This window comes from Osmerus mordax, chromosome 3, assembly GCF_038355195.1.
Source record: "Osmerus mordax isolate fOsmMor3 chromosome 3, fOsmMor3.pri, whole genome shotgun sequence".
Lineage (NCBI taxonomy): Eukaryota > Metazoa > Chordata > Actinopteri > Osmeriformes > Osmeridae > Osmerus > Osmerus mordax.
The window spans coordinates 5,606,489-5,628,123 of record NC_090052.1 but is presented as its reverse complement, the minus strand read 5'-3'; the positions used below and the strand labels follow the sequence as shown (position 1 = coordinate 5,628,123).

Below are 21,635 nucleotides of genomic sequence, written 5' to 3'. Positions count from 1 at the left end.
AAGTTAACTCCTCCCTTTCTGTCCTTATCTCTCTGTCACACACAACCACAACACACACACACAGGCCACAGTCCTGGAGGAGATGCCGCCCTTCCCCGAGAGGGAGTCGTCCATCCTGGCAAAGCTGAAGAAGAAAAAGGGCCCAGGGGCCGTGTCTGAGCTGGAGGAGGGCAGGAGGGAGGGGGGGGAACTCAACGGAGGAGGGGAAAGGGGGGGTGACGCATCGGTCATGGCAACTTCGAACGCTGTAAGTTGGTGTGTGTGTGTGTCTATGGGGGTGAAAGTGACTCCCAATCCACTAATCCTCTTTCCGATTGAACAGATGGAGCAACTTATTGATGAATTCTCAGATGATCTCATATGTTGTGGTCATTCTACCTACCCCAATCAACCGCAGACATTTTGTGCCATAAAAAACGAATGATGAAAAAAAGAAATTACTGGGTAGCATTGGTGCTCCCAACTTTAAAAAGTTAGGAGCATCAGCAAATATTTAGCAGCACCCACCAAACATTTTCATATTGTCTGTTCAGCTCTTCTTCTTTTTTTTGAGCGAAAGTTAGCTGCTTGTCACGTGACAACGGAGCGCAGTGACAAGGAGTGATTGGTTAAATGTTGCCATCGATCTCAAATCTGCATTAAAGTTAAGAACGTAAAGATTAAGTTTAACTGGTTATGTAACGTTGGATAGAACGGTACACTGGTCTCTGTATAAGCTCACAGCAGGCACATACTGTGCAGTAGACCAATTAGCGAGCGTTTTTATAAATTAAAACAGGTCGCACCATAATGATTATTTGCACTCGCACAATAGCTCCCAAATAGGTTTTTGCACAGATACAATTTTGGGAGCATGCATTGTTGGAGTTCAGTAGAGAAAGGAGCAGAAGTCACTCGGTAAATAACGAACTAAATAACTACAACTAACTCAGTTCGTTAGTTGTAACTGACTTAACTGCTTGTACTCGCTGTGAATTATATTATTGTTGCTTGCTTTACTCCAGGTACACTCTAGCACTTTCGAGGATCATGTTGTTTAATTGAAGTTTGTTTAACAACATGCTCTTCTGGTTCCACCCATTGGCACTTATTTGCTTTTCACAATGTATGCTTCATGTTCTGGCTACCCGCAATGTTTTTGGGGCTCGTTGTTTATGATCATTTACCTATGCACTTTTTGTAAAGCTCTCTTGTAAGTCGCTTTGGATAAAAGTGTCTGCTGAATGACTAAATGTAAATTATGGGTATAACTGCTTGATGGTGGGATAGAGCCTTGATTGGTGTGGAAAGAACAAGGGGGCTAATATATTCAGCTCTCTCCTAGCTCACATTACAGATACTACTGCTAAAACATGTATTTCTCCTACTCTAAGAAATCTAACCAGGACCCATGTACGTCTGCATTAACAATAGTGGCATCTCTTCCTGTTCAATTTCACTTGTGGTTAGGACAGAAAAACTATTATTAAGAAAAATAATCATAAACGACCTAAACCATTGACTACAATTTCAAGTATTCTCTCTCTTTTGAATTATTGCAGTCCACCCCCTCCCCCTCTGCGGATTTGCTTGGCCTCCGTTCGGCTGCTCCCGTTGGCTTGGCTGCCCCAAGTGCCGGTAGCCTATTGGTGGACGTGTTTTCAGAGGGGGGGCCAGCCGCTGCCTCTGCCAGTGTGAATGACGACGGCTTCCTGAGGTGAAAGTTCATCCCATGACTTGAAGTTATCATGCATGTGATGTGAAAACACAATTTTGGGGATTATTATTTTGGGAACCTAAAAAGAAGTTACTTGGGTTTCCAGCCTATATCTATACTCAAATTGTACAAGTTCTTATCCACCAAGTAATGTTACCACTTGCTTGGTGGAAGTAAAATAATATATTTAAAACAAAACTTGAACATCAGTGTTGGGGTAGGCCATTCTGAACCATGAGGAGGGTAGAAACCACATGACTGGATTTCAGGTGGTACAGAAAGCCTGTCCTGCCCGTCTCTGAAGGTCTTTAGTGTGTGTTTGTTTATTGTCTCTCAAAAAGCACTAACAAGAAACTAGCATTATTATCACCATGATCGCTGTTTGTAACGTGCCAATTCTTTTCTGTCTTCGCGCTATCAACTGTTTTTTTTCTTGTCTTCTTTGAGTGTGTCTAATCTTTTCTCTTTTCCTTGCTATGTATGTGACTGTCTCTCTTTTTTCTTGCTTTTCTGTTTTTCCTTCTCCTCCCTCCCTTCTCTGTGTGCGGGCGTTTGTGTGTTTGCTTGGCCTGTGTGCGGGTTTCTTCTGCGTGACTGCGTCTTCTGTCTCGTCCTCTGTTGTGATTGGACATTGGCAGAGATCTGGAACAGCCCACCGAGGCCTCTGACTCCCTATTGGTCGAGGGTCCTGGTGACTCGGAGTAAGGGCCCAGTAGTAAACCCCCCAAAACGATAAAAGCCGCCGGCATAGTCAGAACACATAACATTGAACATTATTTTTCAAGAGACACTTTGGGAGGCTACATCACCATTTGTTAGCCATGTCACATTAGCACACTCATGGCTGTTGGTTGGTCGGACTATTTACCATCAATCCCACAAAACTGTACCACACGTTAAGCCTATACTTCACATTGTGTTGTCATTTTGTACAAACCAAACCTGGGAAGGCTCATACTAACCACCTCTGCTGGTTTTGTTCCTCCAATTTCTTCTTGCCTCTTTCGCCTTACTGCCATGGCTACCCTCTTTCCTCCCTCCCTTCATCCACCCCTCTCTCCTCCCTTCATCCTTCTCTCTCCTTCCTTCCTCCTCTTCCCTTCTTCCTCCTCCCTTCATCCATCTTTTCTCCTCACTCCCTCCATTCTCCTCTCTCTTCTCCTTCCATCTCCCTCTCTCCTCCTCTCACCTCCCTCCACCCTCCTCTCTCATCCCTCCCTCCTCTCTCTGATCTCTCAGCTCTGCCCCTCCCTCTGCGGCTTCTGAGGATCCTGCCCCTCCCCTGCCTGAGGCAGACGAGCTTCTAAACAAGTAAGGGCTCTCTCGCTTTCTCTCTCCCTCCATCTCTCCGACCCCCCGGCTGTGCTTTGTTGGGTGTCTATCGCTCCCCGACCAAAGGTATCTAATGTCCCCCTACACAGAGATAGTTTTTTGGAAAGAAACAACCAGAGTTGTACCCAGTCCCTGTTCAACATCGCTGTGTGTTAACATGTAGTCTCTGGTAGACCCAAGTCACGTTGACGCTTTTTCATTTGAGATTGTTTTCTGGATAATGTGACCTCTGACCCCCTCCCCTTCCAGTATAACATTCTGTGTCTTCCCCAAAGTTGTTCCTACTCGTAACTCTCTGGCTTCCATTCCTCCCTCCCTCCCTTCTGACCAGGTTTGTGTGCAAGAACAACGGAGTGCTCTTTGAGAACCAGCTGCTTCAGATCGGAATCAAGTCAGAGTACCGCCAGAACCTGGGTATGTTCGGACATACATGTCTGTATGCATGTATGTAAGCATACAGACATGCATCTAAGGCCTGTTCCATAAAGCAAATTTACAGAATAAGCCAGGCTTATGTCAGTTAGTCTAACTCATTTCCAGTTGACATTTAGTTCATGCTCAGTTACTATGACATCTTATGCTGCAAAACTGACCTGAAACTGAAACTTGAAAAAGTTAGAACTGAGATTACAACTATACACAGTGCCCGGTTCTCGACATAATCATTGGGACACTCATCGCCCTAAAATCCCACTATAAAACCACACACAGACAGACACACACACACAGATATTCCTTGCATTATATGATACAGTAGACACACCTATGGCATTTCAACTTTAACTCGCTTGAGAACTGTGCTTAGTGGAGCTTAGCTCAGCGCAACGCTATGATATATCTCACAAGATCCATGGTGCCAGCTAAACATGGCTGAAAGGGATCCATCGCAAAACATGCTTGGTATTTATTTTTTGCAATCACGATGCGCTCATCCAAACAATGTCAACTACGGCACTGCACGTCCTTGGGTCCTGAGATAGACACCTGCAAATTACAACTTTGCACAGTGCCCGGTTCCTGAGCTCATTGTCGTCGTCGTCGTCCCCCAAAAAAAAACAACACTATAAAACTTGCACAGATACACAGAAAGCGATTCCTTGCATTATAGTATAGATTAACTACTGTCAGTCCAAAAATTGATTTCTTACATTTTCAGAAAAGGGAATATATTGTGATATATACCGTTACCATCTGTGCTTCAGAATTATACTGTGATATACATTTTAGGCCATACCGCCCAGCCCTTGTAGAGACATGTATTTCACACATTTACAAAAAATACTTCCTTATCGCTTATTAACATAGTAAGACATGTATCCTACACATCTGTACCGAGTTTCAAGTCAATTGGAGCTATGGTTTATGAGAAGATATTGGTAGGTTTTCCAAAATGTCACTGTACATTGCAGACGATAAGGGTTAGAGTTAGTGGCTAATGGCTATTTTGTTCCACATGAGAAATAAGGCATGTATACTCATTTCCAGAAATGTTTGTTTCATGGGGTGTAAATGCCATCAATATGAAAGTGATAGAGGTGTGGTCTTTTACGCCACCAATATTCTGATTAGGCCGATGCTTTCTAGTCTTTAGTTTCAGTGTGCCAAAGAAGAAGAAAAATTACCAAGCTGTGTATGGTTGATTAAACTTTATAGTTCTGGATAAGAAGACCTTCTGTTTGCTAGCAGCACTCTCTATCCATTCAGCCACACAACAAATGTTGAGCCATCAATTGGTGTTGGTAACTAGAAAGGGTACAATTTCTGGGGAAATTGTGAGGTGTGCTTGCGTCGGTTGCACCTGGGGTAGTTTTCACCTTCAAACTAATATCAAACATCCAAACATTTGGAGAATTTTCATTTCCATTTATTTTAAAAACGGTATGCATACTTATTATTTATGAAGATTGCATAGATTAAAAAGCATACATTTTCTGCTGCTCATTTACACTTCAAAATACTAAGAGTGAAGTTAAGAATGAAACGGTTCTCTTCTCATTTCCTCACAAGCTATGTGGCAGCCTCACATAGTGGAAACAGTTGCATCAAAACAAAGAAAGTGGGCAATCCTGTGTAAAAAGGGTCCTAACTTATATGACTTAAACTTTCCCTAAAGTTTTTCCCTTTTAGTGATATTTTTAAGCAATTTACTCATATTGCATTCATTCATTAAAGGCAGGGGATCTAATGTATTTTTCTGCGATAACACCACCCTAGACTGTATTTTTCTTGTCAGCTGTAACTAGTTATGCAAGTAGCAACATTACTTAAGACTTGTCCTTCACTGAGACGATCTCCACTGACTCACAGCTTGTATTGATTGTACAGGCTTTGTTTTGAACGCACGTGGCATTTCATGTCGTGTGACGTCCTGATGTCCTGACTTTTCTGACTATAGCTAGCAAGTTAGCTACCGTTAGCTTCACTTTTCGTCACAAAAACTTAAATCATGGCTAAACGGTCGAACGAAACGTTAGCGTAGATACAAGCAATACAATTGGGACCAAGATGAACATTTTGACACCGACATTGTGTATGTAGTGCAATAATGCAAAGGTTGGTAAAATTGTAATAATAAATATAGCTGCAAGCAGCGATGCGGGTTCCTCCGCAAAATGGCAAATTATTATAAACATGTACACTGTAGAAGATCGAGAGTTGGACAACTACTTGCAAAACTACTTCATGTTTGGCCAACAACAATAAGCTGAATGGGGATTTGAACTCATGAGCATAAGGTTACAAGTCAGTCTCTGCTCCACACCAACTGTTGGTATTTTATGAATAGAAAGGGGAGAGTATTAGCTTTGGTCAGCTTTGGGACAAAGGTTAAGAAACGGTTGACATTTCAAGGTGAAATTGCATGAAATTGCGCATGGTACTTCAGAATGTCATCCTGAAGCCAATAAGGTTTGAAAAACCTAAATCAGTCAAAATTATATTTGATTTATGACACAAAGATATTGAGGCAATGTGGACATTTACATAAATACACCCCTTTCAGCCAAATTTCAAGTCGATTGGATATATGGTTCATGAGGAGAATGGTTTTGAAGGTTGTACCAAATTTGGACAGTACAGCAAAATCTATCATGGCGGACCTTATGGGTCCTTGAGGCTTTTTTGTTCCCCATGGGAAATAAGGCATGTATACCAATTTTCAGGCATTTTGGAGAAATGGGGCGCAGGGGAAATCAAGTAGACTTTGGGTGTGGCTTATAGCGCCACCTATGGGCGTACGTGGGCCATTAGCGGTCTGGGAGTAGTGAGTGACCTGTTGAATCATTGGGCCAAATTTGAAAAAATCGGATAGAGGACTTTGTGAGCTATTGAGCCATTTCATGGAGAAGAGGAAAAATAATAATAATAGGAATACTAACAATAACAATAGGTTTCCTCCTACCGGTGGAATAATAAAGAATATATATATATGAGAGAGAATATAGGTTGTGCCTTGCCTTGCCAAAGGCAGGCACACCCAATCATACTAACAACAACAATGGATGCCTTCGCAGCTTCTCTGCTTGGTCCCTAATAATACTAACAAAAACGAGTACAATCGGTTTCCTCCTACTTTAAGAATCCTATTTATACAGTATTTGACAATGATTTCAGAATGATAAAAACCTACACGTTTTAATTATATGGTTGTTTGTGATATCGAAAGTTTAGGCTGATGCTTCATAAAATATTTTAATTACCCCAATAGAATGATCATAGCTACACAAGTAGTTGGGTGTGCTCAAGCCTTCGGCGAGAGCACAACCTTTGTTCTCTCACATATATATTATTATTTTTATTTCTTTTTGCCCCCCTAAAACTCAGTCAATATTTGGCCTACATAGACAACGTAGGTGTCAAAAGTTTCGTCTTGGTAGCGATTGAGTTGCTTCTATTGGAATTTACGTTCCGTTGCATGGTTTAAGCTTAAGTTAAGTTTTTGTGGCGAAAAGTGAAGCTAACCGTGGCTAATTTGCTAGCCACAGTCACTGACGTTACTAACGTCACTGCGTCACTAACGTCACGAAAACACGCGTGACTACCTTTGCCAGAACATTCGTTTAGCATCTGTTAACTTGGGGGATAGCTAGGATAACTATAGCTTTACTGCAAGGCAGCTGCAGAAACGCCACAAGAAAAGAGGCCAGGGTGATAACTATTTACTCATTTTACTTTGTGATATGACACACAATTGTGATGTGTAATGTACAATATAAGCTGATATTATTAAGGAAGTACATCTACTTTCGGAAACAGTAGTCTACTATTTCACTGAAGTATTAGCATCATGACATTAGCCTGTGTTGCCCGGGCAACACATACTACAGTGGTCTATGATGTAGCGTTATCTGTTTTCAATCGTTAAAATAAACATTCCTCACATATACATTTTCGTTGTAGGATTTATTCTGACATTAGAAAACGATTTGTTGGTGAAATTACTATTACCTGTGGTTTCAAACCAGTGTAGCTCACTGCAACGCTGTAGCTTACGCGAGACACACTACTGTACAAAAACATCTACACTAAACAGCTGTTTAGGAAGTCAAACGGCGACAGAACATGTTCGGTACTCCCCTTACTTAAATCAAAAGTCTATCTAACTACTAACCTGAACTTCATTGCCACAGCCTAAACGTTGTCAATCTGTTCATGAAAATAATTAATTTCAGCTTAAACCGTACAACGGAACGTTAAATCCAATTCAACCAACGCAATCGCTACCAAGACGAACACAGCAGTAGTCTAGTACTGTACCGTAGTAGTACAATTTACCGGGGCAGCTTCTCCACACAGGGCTATATCGCATTTTGCGTTGTTACTGACAATGATCGCTACCACTGAGCTTTTTATGAATGAGCGATTTTCCACTAAATAAATGTCAAGCTTATTTACGTTTTGGGGGCATATTTTCAGTTAGCAGATGGTACTGTTTGAATCGCGATTCCATCTTCTACTGCCGGGTAACGTCGTAGAATAATCTTCAAAGGGGGTTCTTTATTAATGAATGAATGCAATGAGTAGGCTAAATGCCTGAAAATATCATGAGAAGGGAAAAACTTAAAATGACGTTTAAGTCATAGAGATTAGGTCAATTTTTACACCGGTCTGCCCAATTTATTTGTTTTGTGTCAACGATGAGGCTGCCTCTTGCAGGGGAAATGAGAAGACATCTATTTCATTCTACACTTCACTCGTATTTTCAGTTGTAAATGAGCAGCAAAAAAAAAATGCTTTTAAATCTATGTCATCTTTATAAATAATAAGCATGCATTTTTATATAAAATATACAGAAATATCAGTTGTAAAAATGTCATTCAAAAACGGACCCCTGTGCAACCGACGCAAGCAAGCACACCCTACAATTTCCCCAGAAATTGTACCCTCTCTAGTTAACAGTACAATTGCAAAAATAAACCTAAATCCATATCCTATTTCCCTGATACAAAAACCATGTTAAATGTATTTGTTAATATATTGGTTAATATAATATATTTAAAAGTAAACTTAAATGTGTTTAGTGGGTGTATGTTTTATTGTTATAATTTTTTATCAATGGAGTAAAGGTCTATAATAAAGCATTATCATTATGTATATCCATAATGACAGTGTGTTCTAGTAGTGTGTGTGTTGTGTGTTCGGAGTGTCTTCTGACAGGGCCTGTCTTTTTTAGGGAGGATGTACCTGTTCTATGGCAACAAGACGTCAGTGCAGTTCTCCAGCTTCTGCACCACAGTGACCTGTCCTGGAGATCTCCAGGCTCATATCCTTTACACCCGGCCTTCAACACACTCCGACTACTCACACATGTGTGCACCACACACTGTAGGCTTGTACTTCTGTAAAATAACAAATTAGAATAATAATTTGAAGATAACTTTATTTAGCGAGACAGGAAAGGCATGTAAAGAGGGGATGACATGACGCGCAAGAAATAGCCCACGCTGGAATCAAACATGGCCCCCTGTGGCAGGTCTCAGACCCATGCCCCCACAACTGTTTTTATTTATTTGTTAACATGTGAAAAAATGCTACACGCTGTAGTTTTATGTCTGCCGTGTACACATACTACCATACTATTTAGTAAGCCAGAAAAAGATTATGTATTTGTATTATGTAGTATGTCCCAACACACAGTACGTCAAATGCAGTATGCCAAAAATAACAGGATGTCCTACTGCCTCCAGTCGTATTTTGCAGTATCCAAGCCAGCATGCTATTCTGACTATTCAAACCCAGAATCTTTAGTGTAGAGGAAGATGTGTCACATCAACTAAACTACAGACATTACAAAGTAACAAGATGTGAGCTCTGGTTGCCCTCTGACAGTATGCACGTCTTTACTCAGCTCCCTGGAAAAAATTGTGGCACTAAGTATTTTTTTCCAAAACAGTTAAATTTTTTAAAAGGATCAAAGTTCAAGGTGCGTTGTTATGACAAAGTAGTATGTCCCAATTATATGCATACTGCATGCAACATACTTTGAAAGGTCAGCTGCAGTACAGTGAAAAGAAAAAGGTAGTGATTTGAGACATAGCTGGTGTTGTTACCCTCCCCGTGTGCTCCTTGACCGCGGCCCACAACTCAACGTCCAGACCAAACCAGTGGAGCCCCTGGTGGAGGGAGGGGCGCAGGTTCAGCAAGTGATTAACATCGAATGTCTGACCGACTTTGTCGATGCTCCGCTGCTCAACATCAAGTTCAGGTGCACACTCACACAGAAAACATACTGTTTAAATACCAGTATTGAGTTTATGCAAGCAAATACAAATAAACACACACTGTCAGAAATATAGCTTACTGCTCTACCGTTCTATATATACAGTACATACTCTGTACTATACTGTCACAAATGCCACAGTAGCCACTGTAATTTCGGTCCAGTGTTTAAATGTGTGTAAGCTGCGAAGTAAATGGTGTGTGTCCACCTCAGGTACGGTGGAGCCCTGCAGAACGTCACCCTCAAGTTGCCCGTCACCATCAACAAGTTCTTCCAGCCCACTGACATGGCCTCCCACGACTTCTTCCAGCGCTGGAAGCAGCTCAGCCAGTGAGTCAGGGAATTGTGTGCGTGCATGCATGTATGTGTGCATGTGTGCGTGCGTGTGGACTCATTTAGTCTTCTCTTTTCAGGCCTCAGCAGGAAGCACAGAAGATCTTCAAGGCGGGCCAAGGCATGGACACAGAAGTGCTCAAGGCCAAGGTAAAACACACTCACAGTTTAACTCAAGGCTGTAATCATAATATATATTGGGGGGGACACAACTGTCTCCATCTCAGTCCCCCCTGGCTTTCTCTCACCTCTATGTCTCTGTAGCTGCTGGGTCTGGGCTCTCTCCCTCATCCTCTCTCAGTCCTCTCTTCTTCTCTCTCCTCTCTCTATCTCTCTCCCTCTCTCGCTGTGTAGCTGCTGGGTCTGGGCTCTCACCCCCCTCTCTCCCCCCCTCTCTCTGTGTAGCTGCTGGGTCTGGGCACGGCCCTCCTAGAGAATGTTGATCCTAACCCTGAGAACTACGTGTGTGCTGGTGTCATCCAGACCAAGGGTCAGCAAGTGGGTTGCCTGCTGAGACTGGAGCCGAACGCACAGGCCCAGGTAGTAGACACACACACGATGACATGCATATACTCACACATTATAACACGCATGGATGTCAAATTACCCAAATGTTACTCAAATACCCACACATCGACAACATGCATATACGATAAGGCTGAATCATCCTCTTAAAATTATACACACACACACTCACTATAAAACAAACCAAAGGCTCAGCCCTGTCTTTGTATTTTATTGGTATTTAGTTATACAGTATCGCCTACCAAATGCACACACACACACACACAGGAAAAAGCACCTAACACAGAAAGAGAAGACACACACAGAGAGTCCGTCTGTCCTCTGTGCTGCTGTCTCCGCATCACTCACTGCTGTCTGTGTCTCTCTGTGCTGCTGCAAATCAAGCCTGGCGAGCAGGTAATTTACTCACTGTCCCTGCTCCCTCCCTCTCTCTGTCTCTCTCCTCTCCCTCCACCTTTCCCCCCCATCCCTGATCTTTTTCTCTCTCTCACCCTCTTTCTCTCTCCATGTCTTTCCCCGTCTCCTTCTCTCTCTCTTTCGCTCTCTTTCCACTCTGATTTCACTTTCTCTTGTCCATCTCCTTCCCTTCTAAGTGATTGTATCACTTACTTACACATACACAACTTATCATATACCTACACATACAACTTATAAAATACCTACACATACACAACTTGTCATCAGCGTTTCAAACCAATTATTATTATTTTTTATCGGTTCATTCCGTGCAGAATCTGTATTTTAACGATTTTACATTCAACCTTCAAAAGTATGTTCCCGAACCGGTTAAACCAAATGAAACATTGATTAATAACGCTCCGTGTAGGGCTGTGTGATATGACAGGTATGTATCTTTTGGACCCTCTAAAATGAATTTTGATAGATGTGTCACTCTATAGGCTATAGTCTCTATAAACACAAAACATTACAAAACCGCATTGCATAACAAACTAGGAGTGCTGTTCCAATCTGTCTTAGGCTGAAAGGTGGTTTTTCGAGTTTGATATGTCCAGTCGGGTTTGGTGGAGTTGTTGAAAGTCTGACCAATGTGTGCCGTTTTCCAACAAACTGCAACATTCTGAGAGTATGTTCCCTTGACAAGTAGCCCATACTCTTGTGCAGAACGTCAGCGTGAACAATTATCTTTGACGTTAATGTTAGCTAGAGCTAACTGTTTATTACTCACTTTGGCCATTATAGATTCTATATTTATTTTGTTTTTTTGATGCTTTTATATAGGTCTTAGTGGTCCCCTAATACTCTCTCTGAAGTCTCTTTCCCCAAATTCTGCCTTGGTGCAGAATTACAGCCACTACGAGCAGTCCCACAATGAGCTTTCCTTAGGACGTGCCATTTCTGTGTCTGTAGCTTTAAATGCTATGAGGAGAAAAGAGGCGGGGCTAACTGCCATGCTTCGGTCGTTTGCAAGCCATGATGTCTCTAGAGGAAAAAACAATATTGCGCTCGCGCGGTCGTAGCTCATTTTGTCATTGGCGGGCCAAATTCTCTGGATGGGCAAAGCAGAAAAAGGGGAGGGGAATATATGTGTGCAAGCATGGATAAGTATTTGCGAGCATAGGTGCAAGCAAGTTTTAACCATAAACATACACTCTATGTTTTTAACCTATTGCAGCTGTCAGTTACGTGAAAAGAGATGATGGAACCCGAAAATGGATAAACCTCATAGGCTGCGTCCTGCGATAGCCTACTGCATCTGTCCTGCACTGTAACAGCCTGGCTAGCGATCTAGCTAGCTAACCTTCACACTCAGTGTGAACAATAGAACTAAGCAAACTAACGTCCAACACTACACATTCCAAAATAAACACCTGTTCCCAAATTTTAACAATCCTTCCGTCAACAAAATCAACCCCCCAACTAAATCCCCTTCTGTCCTACCGCAAGCCATGCTGAAAACCAACAGCGCAGTTGCGACCCTCCATGAACACCGGTGCGAATACCACATAAAAACAACATTTCCCATTAATGAGTAGTTTGAACCCATCCACCACAGATGACCTCATTCGGATCAGTTCGGATAACAAAATATCGATTATTTCTAGTTTTCGTTCCCTGAACCGGTGCAAAGCCTTGCTTATCATATACCTACACAACTTGTATACCTACACATACACAACTTGTCATATACCTACACATTTGCACTTTATGTAGTCTTGTGTACTGTTCCATGTTACACCATTGTCCCAAAGAAACCCCGTTTCATTCCAGTTGTATAGAGGAATGAAAAATCCCACTTGACACACTCAACGTATCACATACAACTTATACCTACACATGCACAACTTATCACATAGCTACAAAACTTACCATATACATAGATGATTTTAGTATACCTGCACGTATACAACTTGTATACCTACACAACTAAATATTTTTCTCTGTCCCCCCCCCCCCCCCAATTTATGCCGGGTGCTGGGTGTGTGAGGTGGTGTGTGTGGGTGAGTGTGTGTGTGTCAAGAGTTACGGAAGTCTCCCCCTGCGCAAAAAAATAATAATTATTCCCATGAATTCACTTCCCCAAATAAGTCCTCCTTGCACTATCATTACACAGTCTATTTCGCTTCTCTCTCTCTCCCCCTTCTCCCTCTTTCTCTCTCTTCTCTCCCCCTCTCTACTTCTATCTCTCTCTCCCCATATATCCCTTTATCTCCCTCTTCCCCTCCTCCGTCTTTCTTCCAAGCCTCTCTTCTCTTTTTCTCTCTCCACCCCACTCCCTCTCTTTCTCTTTCTATCTCTCTCTCTGTCCCCCTCTACCTCTCTCTCACGCATTCTCTCTGTACAGTGTTAGACTCCAGGCCAATGATGTCATCATCATGTGTATAACCACCCTTGTATTGTAATAGATTAATAAATATAGGGTAAATGTGTGTTTACTGCACCAACTCCCCCATCAGGGTGTGTGTATGTATGTTTTGCGCACATATTTGGTTGCGCATGTGTGTGTATGTCTGCATTCACAAAGAATGACCCCCTCCCCACCACACACACTTTCCTGCATTTAATACTCCTGTATGTATACTAATCTCCGTTCTCCCATCCCTCTCTCTCTCTCTCTCTCTCTCTGTCTCTCTCACTCCTCCTAAGATGTACCGACTGACCCTGCGCAGCAGCAAGGACACCGTCTCCAAGCGCCTGTGCGACCTGCTAGCAGAACAGTTCTAGACCTCCCCTACCACCCTCTCCCTCCCCTCTCCCTGCACCCCAACCATCTTGTTCTAGAGCCCCCCGTCTTCCCCAGAGACCAGCGTTTCGCGTTCCAGCCCCTCCCCCAACGCTCCATGACCCTGTTCCCCCCTCCCTTGAACAAAGAATCTATGAGTAAGATAAATTAACCTACATAAGGGAAAAAGGAGCCGTCACTAGCCGTGGCGGCAATATTATTGTCATTGTTATTGTCACAAAATATGATTCCAATTCTACTTATTACTGTTTATTATTATCATTGGCGCTACAATTCTTGTTTTTATCGGTGTTTACCTGTGTACGTAGCATGTGTGGCCGTAAGTGCGCGCGCGTGTCTCCCGTTCTGCTCCGTCCTGCCTGTCCAACCCTGAGAGCTCCTGTAATTGTATCAACAGATGGTTTGCGTGTGTGTATTTGTGTGTGTGTGAGTGTGTACGTAGCAGTGGGTGGATTGTTTTGGGTGTCGATTCCGCAAACATTTCAACCTTAGAAGAACCATTCCTCGGAAGATCCTCAGTAGGGTCCTTGTGTGTGAAAACACACACACACGGCCCACCCCTGAACTGCAGCCTCTTCCCAACCCTGTGGCCTCTCCCCTCACCCACAGCCCCTCCCCTAACCTGCGACCCCTCCCCTAACCTGCGGCCTCTCCCCTCTCCAGAGGCCATTGCGTGTACATAGATTAGAACTCCATAGAGCTCATAATCACTTCGATGTTCAACAGCACATTCCCAGTCTCTGCCTCCTGCTCTATTCCAATGGAAATGGCCAGTGCACTTTAGGTGACTTCAGGAGACTTCCGTAACTCTTGACACACACACACTCACCCACACACACCACCTCACACACCCAGCACCCGGCATAAATTGTACTTTATATAGAAATTCCGTTGATGTTTTGTGAAATATATATATGAAGAAATCATGTAATTAATTACCCTTTTATGTGATTTATTTCTATTTTGTTCAGTAGTGGCGTTGACGTGTTTGTACGTATTTCTAACTGTGTATTGTTGCTTCCTTTTTTTGACATTCCATTGGGTGGCGGTACCTAGTGTTGGAGTGTGGTCAGTGTGGCATGTGTATGGGCCAGCTTGAATGAATGAAGGGAGGGAGTGGAGCTGGCCTGACTTACAGTGTTAATCAGATACAGGTGCAGGCTGGTGCACCAGCCCTGGTTAGGCGTGCTTGGTGCCGTCGCAGACATGACACAGCGAGAGAAAGTCACCACGGTAGAAATAGTGGGATCTAGAGCCTAGGCTGAGAGAGCAAGGGTTCACGTTGGCACATGAAGAGTGCTGTGACTGATGGTTGTGTTCTTTCAGTTTGGTTTGTGTTTGTTGTTGTGCTCAGGAGAGATACAGGGTTAGGTCAGAAGACTAAGAAGCAGATGAGTACTTTAGAACATGATCTCTGTACCTGCACACAGGCACACACGCAAACACACGTCCTATGGGATATTTATTGGGAGAAATGTATGATCCTCAAACACTCATCAACTCACACACCACAGACCTTCTTTGTGTGGATGCACATTTCAAACAGGTTTGAGACAGACGGCAATCACCACCTGCCCACTACGCCACACACTGAGTCTAGAGATAGAGGAGCGCACAAAGACCAGCCAACTGTCAATCGCAAATACCAGGACTCTTGGTATAGGATTTAGGGTGGGAATCTTAAGTGTGTGTGTGTATGTGCACGAGTGTTGTCGCACCACATAGAATAAATATAAAGTACCCTTGAGACTTTTATGAAACCTAGTCATACCAGGTTAACTGGTGTCACTTTTACTTTCTCACTGTACAGCCCTTGTTGGTGGGACTTTGACCATTGTAGTGAAAACCCCCATAGTTTGTCACTGTGTGTGTGCGTGCGTGTCCGTCTATGCAGTATCCGCTAGCTAATGCAGCCCTGTGTATTGGTGTTAAACCTGTCAGATACCTGTGTTAGATTAAGATTTACTCTGTACTGAAAAATGTGAAAGTAAAACTATGCCATATACTCTAACTACTGTGTCTTGCTTTTCTGTGCGTGTGTGCGCGAGTGCGAGAATCTGAAACCAAAATCAAATACAAATCTCTTTGAAAGTCACTTCAGGACTGCTATAATATTTAGGACTGGTAAATGATTCTGAAACATATTTAGGTTCTTCAATCTGGGTTTTCTCAGTATAGATCAGAAAGATGTAACTTGAGTTGCACAATATTTAGAGATGTTTCAGAAGTGTATGTGTCAGAGAGCAGACTGGTCACAGGAAGCATATGGCCGCAGCAAAAACTGTTTCACTTGCTCTAGTACACCATTCAGGACGCAGATCCCGCCAACTACACTTCCAATTTTTCTTCACTCAGACAGAATAGGAAGAGTCTTGCTGTGGAAAGAGTAACCTACCTTGACCCACCAATGGGACAAATTGGTTCTGCAGGAAACACATGTAAAACGACACTTTAAACATTGCAACCTTATTGCAGACAACCACTGAAAAACTTTATGACATGGGAAGAATTGTACTTGCTTAAAATGTAAATGCACAACATGCAGTCAACCAGAAGTTAAATTAATAATTGCTGCCATTTGAAACGCAATCAATGATGTAAGGATATTTCTTTCTCCATCTGCAAGTGGTAAGCCCTAATTGAGTTGGCTTGACAGTTGAAGTGCACTGTATATTATCTCATTGCATAAAAATAGAGCAATGAAGCCAACGTCTTGAAATATGTATGGTGTTTACTGCAAAACGACAGACGCATAAGGCATGCAAAATAAGATTGTCAATAGAATGTTTTTTTCCTAGCGATTTTTGTCACGTGATAGTCTTGCAGCTGCGTGTTTTTCTCTCTAAAAGCCTCTGCAACAATAGTGTCAGGACAAACAGCGTTCAATCAAAAGGTGCGATTCATCACAATAAAATGCGAGGTCCTCTGGTGAATTGATGATGGTGAACAAATCCAGCGTGTGCGCGCGCGCGCTTCAGATAGCAACAAGGGCACCGATTGGTTGAAGATGACATCACACACAACCGCACTATTCTTAGTCTGTAGAAACAGCATTACCTCATCCTTTTCCCCCCTCGCTCAGGTATAGGCATAAGACATCAAGTAATCTAACAGTCGCAGTCAGGACAAGCGAGAGGAAAGGACTATAAACTGGCTAAGCGTACTGACTAGTTCATTGGTTGTTTAGGTTATTTATTCTAAGATCCTTTTTTCGTGTGCTTTGTTCGGGTTGATTCCAGTGTTTGACAGATTGAGTCGTGAGACATTTGCTGTCGTGCTCTCATTTTTACAGTAAGTACCAGTGCTGCATATCGTGCATAATTCTCATTAAGTGTTGTGCTTTTTATGATGATAATATTTTTGGCCCAAATGCATGTTGAGAATGTGCTTAGCCAAAATGAATGAAGCGAAATAGAAAGACCCGCAATGTAGCCTATCGAAAGCATATTATATGTTTATTTGGGGATTTTTTTACAATCAAAATAATGCTTCAAATTTTTTCTTAAATTGTATATTTATTTGATGCATATCCTGACAAATGTTGATATCTGTCTATTATTGCATTTATATTTATATTTAGATACTCGAGCCCAGTTTACGACCGAGATGGTGTTCTACAAAGAAAGAGACAACGAGCGGCCGCTGCTGTCTCTTATTCTACCGCATCTTTACCTAGGTGCAGAAACTGATGTTACACAGGTATAGTTTTATTTATTTTTTATTGTGTTATTTTTATATCAATCTTCAATGTGTACATTCATATAAATACTGCTGGAGGTTCATATGCAATCACTAACATGTTCAATGCCTCATAACTATAAAGCCATAATTTGTATTGTCAAAACTACCTTTATTCACCTTGAATATTGTCATAACCTAGTACCTTACTCTCTTTCTCTCTCTTTCTCCTACCTGTCTCTGACTCAGGATTGCCTCACTGCTCGTGGGATTTCTTATGTGATTAGTGTGAGCCGCTGCAGCCCGCAGCCCACATTCCTGCCCTGCTCTCAGTACCTCCGCATCCCCATTGATGACTCCCTCCGGGATGACCTGCTACCATGGATCCCAGAGGCACTGCTCTTTATTGGTGAGAAGTCAAAAAGTATAGTTTCGCTATTACATGGCTGCAGCTTCAAAGACAAAGCAAGCGGCTGTAGCAGCCAGCAATAGAACCATGCATGCACACTCATGGCCGAGCTAGCAGTGATGATGCAGTAACATGATTTTGGAACTACCTAATCTCTCCTTTCCCCCACCCCTCTCCCTCTTTCAGATGGGGCCATGTCTGGTGGTGGCTCTGTGCTGATCCATTGTGCTGCAGGAATCTCCCGCTCACCTGCCCTGGCTGTGGCCTACATAATGTATCATATGGGAATGGACCTTGACCATGCCTATAGGTGTGTAATAGTTCTAAGCAGTTACTGCCCTTCCAAACATTCTTAATCTTTCCACTTAATGTACAAGCTGTACATAGACTCATAGCATAGGGATGTTATCCTACTTCAATTGTGGAGCCTCCCTAAACCTGTTTTTGTCTCCCTCTCCCACCTTCAGGTTTGTGAAAGAGCGCAGGCCCTCAATTTCACCCAACTTCAACTTCCTGGGCCAGCTGCAGCATTTCCAGGGCACTCTCAGTCAAAAAGACACCAACGACAACTCTGTCATCCAGCCAGTCAAATCTGTGGACGTGTGTTTGCAGTCCTCCAAGGAAAATATCAGATGCACTTCCACCGTCCCTTTATCAGCCAATAAGAGCATACATTTCCTGGAAAAAAGCTGTATTACCAAGGACTTTAGTGAGGTAGTCAAAGTATACAGTGAGAATTCAAATTACCACCCAGAAAAGACAGAGCAGAGATATTCACATGTAGATGAGTTTTTAGTTCCAAATTCATCAGGAAACCAACAACAGTCAGAGCAGAGGAGCACATCACAACTGACTCTGTCACTTTCTAGCAAACTCAGGACTCTCACACTCAACCAAAAGCAATTGGAAGGCCAGGTCCCAAGTGAAGCTTCAACGCCAAGCCCAAACGAACAAGATAAAGCAATATTCAAGCCCACTCAACAACAAATCCCATCTAGCTTTGCATCGCTGGCTGAGAAACGCAAGAGTCTCACACTCTCCTTGTCACCTGTCTCTGCAAATCCACCAACTCATCACCAGGCGGCTCCAAAGTGCATCAATGAAAACCTTGCTACCACCCACCAGACTGCACTCACCAGCACCTCTAATACCATAAACAAGCGGGACACAGGATCTGCCATTGGTGTAAAGAGACGTAGCAGAAAGTCTTCAGTTGGGGTCAACTCCTCAGTGCAGTCAGACGAAAATCTAAGGGAGACAAGTATTTCTCGCTCAAAGGCAGCCAGACCTAATAGTAGCTCTTCCCAGAACAAAATGAAAGCAGAGAGGGAGGGTCAGGCTCAGCGACAGGACCAGCCCAGCCACCCTCAGAGTGTGGAGAAGAGAAAGCCTAACACAGCTCAAAAGCAAGGGAGGGGCCATAACAAGGGCCAGGCAGAGAATTGGCGCAGTTCCATTAAGAGTCAGCGCACAACCATTGTCTGCCAGCAGGTGCCGCCAGAAAAAAAGATTGTTACGTCTGCCGTGGAGGCTCAGGAAGGTGTGGACTCAGACCAAAGTATTCTGTCACCTCTGAGCCTCACTGTGAACAAGCTCTTGGGCTGGGGGGAGAGAATGTTGCTCGGGGTGCTGCTGGGCCCCCGTATTAAAGTGGGACAAGCCACTTTGCCATACAGATGCTGACAAGGGGAAGAGACCACTGACAATGATGGGGGGGGGGGGGGGTATTAGAGAATACATGGACATTATCTTCTGTGTTTTAGAGAACTGTTAATGAAACTATGTGGAATTGATAGAGGATGTAAAAATGTGTATACGTTTGTCGGGAAATTGTATCCTCCTTTGTCTGTTTGAGGAACTGAACTGCATGTGTAATTTATGTCACAGAGCTCTGATGGAAAGCTTTTGTCTATTTATTGTTTACTTATTTTGAAAGCACTATATGTGTTATAAATCTGTGAGGTATCTGCTCCCTACCACTGTACATAAAGGCTTGATTACCCTGATTCCAATTTCACTGACACAAATGAAGTGTACGTTTTACTGTTCCTATTTATATAATTGATATTTTGATGATGTTATTTTATGGCTTGTAATGACATCACGGTGGTCATTAAAGATGACATATTTTACTCTTCAGGCTCTATATTATTATTACAATTGTTCTTTCAGTTTTAATTTAAGACAGATACTGTCCCCTTACTTCCCTAATACACAATGAGTAGGCTACTACAGTGGCTAAACGTATTTTACTTGCCACCTTCACCTTGGCACAAATACATCAAAATGTATCTTGTTACAAATTTCCAATACTTGGTCATCCAATTAAATAACATACTACATACTGTGTGAGAACATCTAATTAAAATACAAGTAATTTGTCATTGAAAATACAGAAATACAAACAAATATAGCTGCAAGCAGCGATTCGGGTTCCTCCTCAAAATGGCAAAATATAATAAAAAGAAAGGTTTACATTGTACACTCAAACAAATGCTGGGTTATTTTTTCTACCCAAACGCTGGGTTGAGCCTGTTGGGCCTTTTTTGGGGTTTATTTCCATGGTGCTGGGTAGTTTTTGTGCAGCCCAGCTGCTGGGTTAGTGGCTGGGTCATACTCGGCGACAGTTGAAACAATGCAGATTGTCCTCGTCCTCTCTTTCACCACTACGTCACCTGGTACCTTACCCAGCGGCTGCCTCACTTTTAACCCAGCTGCTGGTAAATCTGCAGCATAAACTCAACTTTGTCAACGGTCTTTTCAACGGCTCTTAAGTTTTGTACAGTTAGCAGGGTCCACGCACAACGGCAGGGAGATATTTGGTTCATTTACTAAAGGGTTATATATCTGTTCAGGGCTCAACGTTAACATTGTTTGACACTGGCTTTGAAACGTACTGGCCCCAAGACAATTTTTACTGCCCCCCCTCCAAAAGTTGTAATTTATCATTGTTACAACAAAACCATCCATCCATCATCTTCCGCTTGTCCGGGGGTCGGGTCGCGGGGGCAGCAACCTAAGCAGGGAGGCCCAGACTTTCCTCTCCCCGGCCACTTCCACCAGCTCTTCCTGGGGGACCCCGAGGCGTTCCCAGGCCAGCCGAGAGACATAGTCCCTCCAGCGTGTCCTGGGTCTTCCCCGGGGCCTCTTCCCAGTGGGACGTCCCCAGAACACCTCACCAGGGAGGCGTCCAGGAGGCATCCTTATCAGATGCCAGAGCCACCTCAACTGGCCCCTCTCGACGCGGAGGAGCAGCGGTTCTACTCTGAGCCCCTCCCGGATGACCGAGCTTCTCACCCTAAAAAAACTCAAACTCATTTCAGCCGCTTGTATTCGCGATCTCGTTCTTTCGGTCACTACCGTAGGAACGTAAATCGACTGGTAAATAGAGAGCTTCGCCTTTCGACTCAGCTCCTTCTTCACCACGACGGACCGATGCAGAGCCCGCATCACTGCGGACGCCGCACCGATCCGCCTGTCGATCTCGCGCTCCATCCTTCCCTCACTCGTGAACAAGACCCCGAGATACTTGAACTCCTCCGCTTGGGACAAGATCTCCTCCCCGACCCGGAGATTGCACTCCACCTTTTTCTGGTCGATAACCATGGCCTCAGATTTGAAGGTGCTGATTCTCATCCCAGCCGCTTCGCATTCGGTTGCGAACCGCTCCAGTGAGAGCTGGAGGTCACGGCCCGATGAAGCCAACAGGACCACATCATCTGCAAAAAGCAGCGACCCGATC

The 21,635-nt window shown here is 43.3% G+C and overlaps 2 protein-coding genes across 2 annotated transcripts in view; both read left to right on the top strand.

The window, feature by feature from the left end:
* ap2a1 (adaptor related protein complex 2 subunit alpha 1) overlaps positions 1 to 15,817 on the top strand; it is a 33,073-nt gene extending 17,256 nt beyond the window's left edge. Inside the window, exons 12-22 of the mRNA XM_067232492.1 lie at positions 65 to 247; positions 1,542 to 1,696; positions 2,335 to 2,397; positions 2,936 to 3,007; positions 3,360 to 3,442; positions 8,700 to 8,779; positions 9,598 to 9,731; positions 9,960 to 10,076; positions 10,160 to 10,229; positions 10,485 to 10,619; positions 13,710 to 15,817. Coding sequence (XP_067088593.1) covers positions 65 to 247; positions 1,542 to 1,696; positions 2,335 to 2,397; positions 2,936 to 3,007; positions 3,360 to 3,442; positions 8,700 to 8,779; positions 9,598 to 9,731; positions 9,960 to 10,076; positions 10,160 to 10,229; positions 10,485 to 10,619; positions 13,710 to 13,787 — 1,170 coding nt within the window. The 3' untranslated portion in view covers positions 13,788 to 15,817. The remainder of the gene's footprint in view (positions 1 to 64; positions 248 to 1,541; positions 1,697 to 2,334; positions 2,398 to 2,935; positions 3,008 to 3,359; positions 3,443 to 8,699; positions 8,780 to 9,597; positions 9,732 to 9,959; positions 10,077 to 10,159; positions 10,230 to 10,484; positions 10,620 to 13,709) is intronic.
* A 1,159-nt stretch (positions 15,818 to 16,976) lies between these two features.
* Positions 16,977 to 19,576, top strand: si:ch211-195b15.8 (uncharacterized). The gene is made up of 5 exons (XM_067232320.1): positions 16,977 to 17,097; positions 17,387 to 17,505; positions 17,734 to 17,893; positions 18,080 to 18,203; positions 18,361 to 19,576. Exons 2-5 carry the CDS (start codon positions 17,413 to 17,415, stop codon positions 19,574 to 19,576), a joined length of 1,593 nt encoding a protein of 530 aa, XP_067088421.1. The 5' UTR covers positions 16,977 to 17,097; positions 17,387 to 17,412.
* The last annotated feature ends 2,059 nt before the right edge of the window (positions 19,577 to 21,635 follow it).

Bases quoted from the DNA above. Each gene is read 5' to 3' on its own strand.
- si:ch211-195b15.8 (XM_067232320.1), top strand. From the start codon at position 17,413: ATGGTGTTCTACAAAGAAAGAGACAACGAGCGGCCGCTGCTGTCTCTT. The intron at 17,506-17,733 runs GTATAGTTTTAT...TCTCTGACTCAG, and splicing joins CAGAAACTGATGTTACACAG to GATTGCCTCACTGCTCGTGG. The intron at 18,204-18,360 runs GTGTGTAATAGT...TCCCACCTTCAG, and splicing joins GACCTTGACCATGCCTATAG to GTTTGTGAAAGAGCGCAGGC.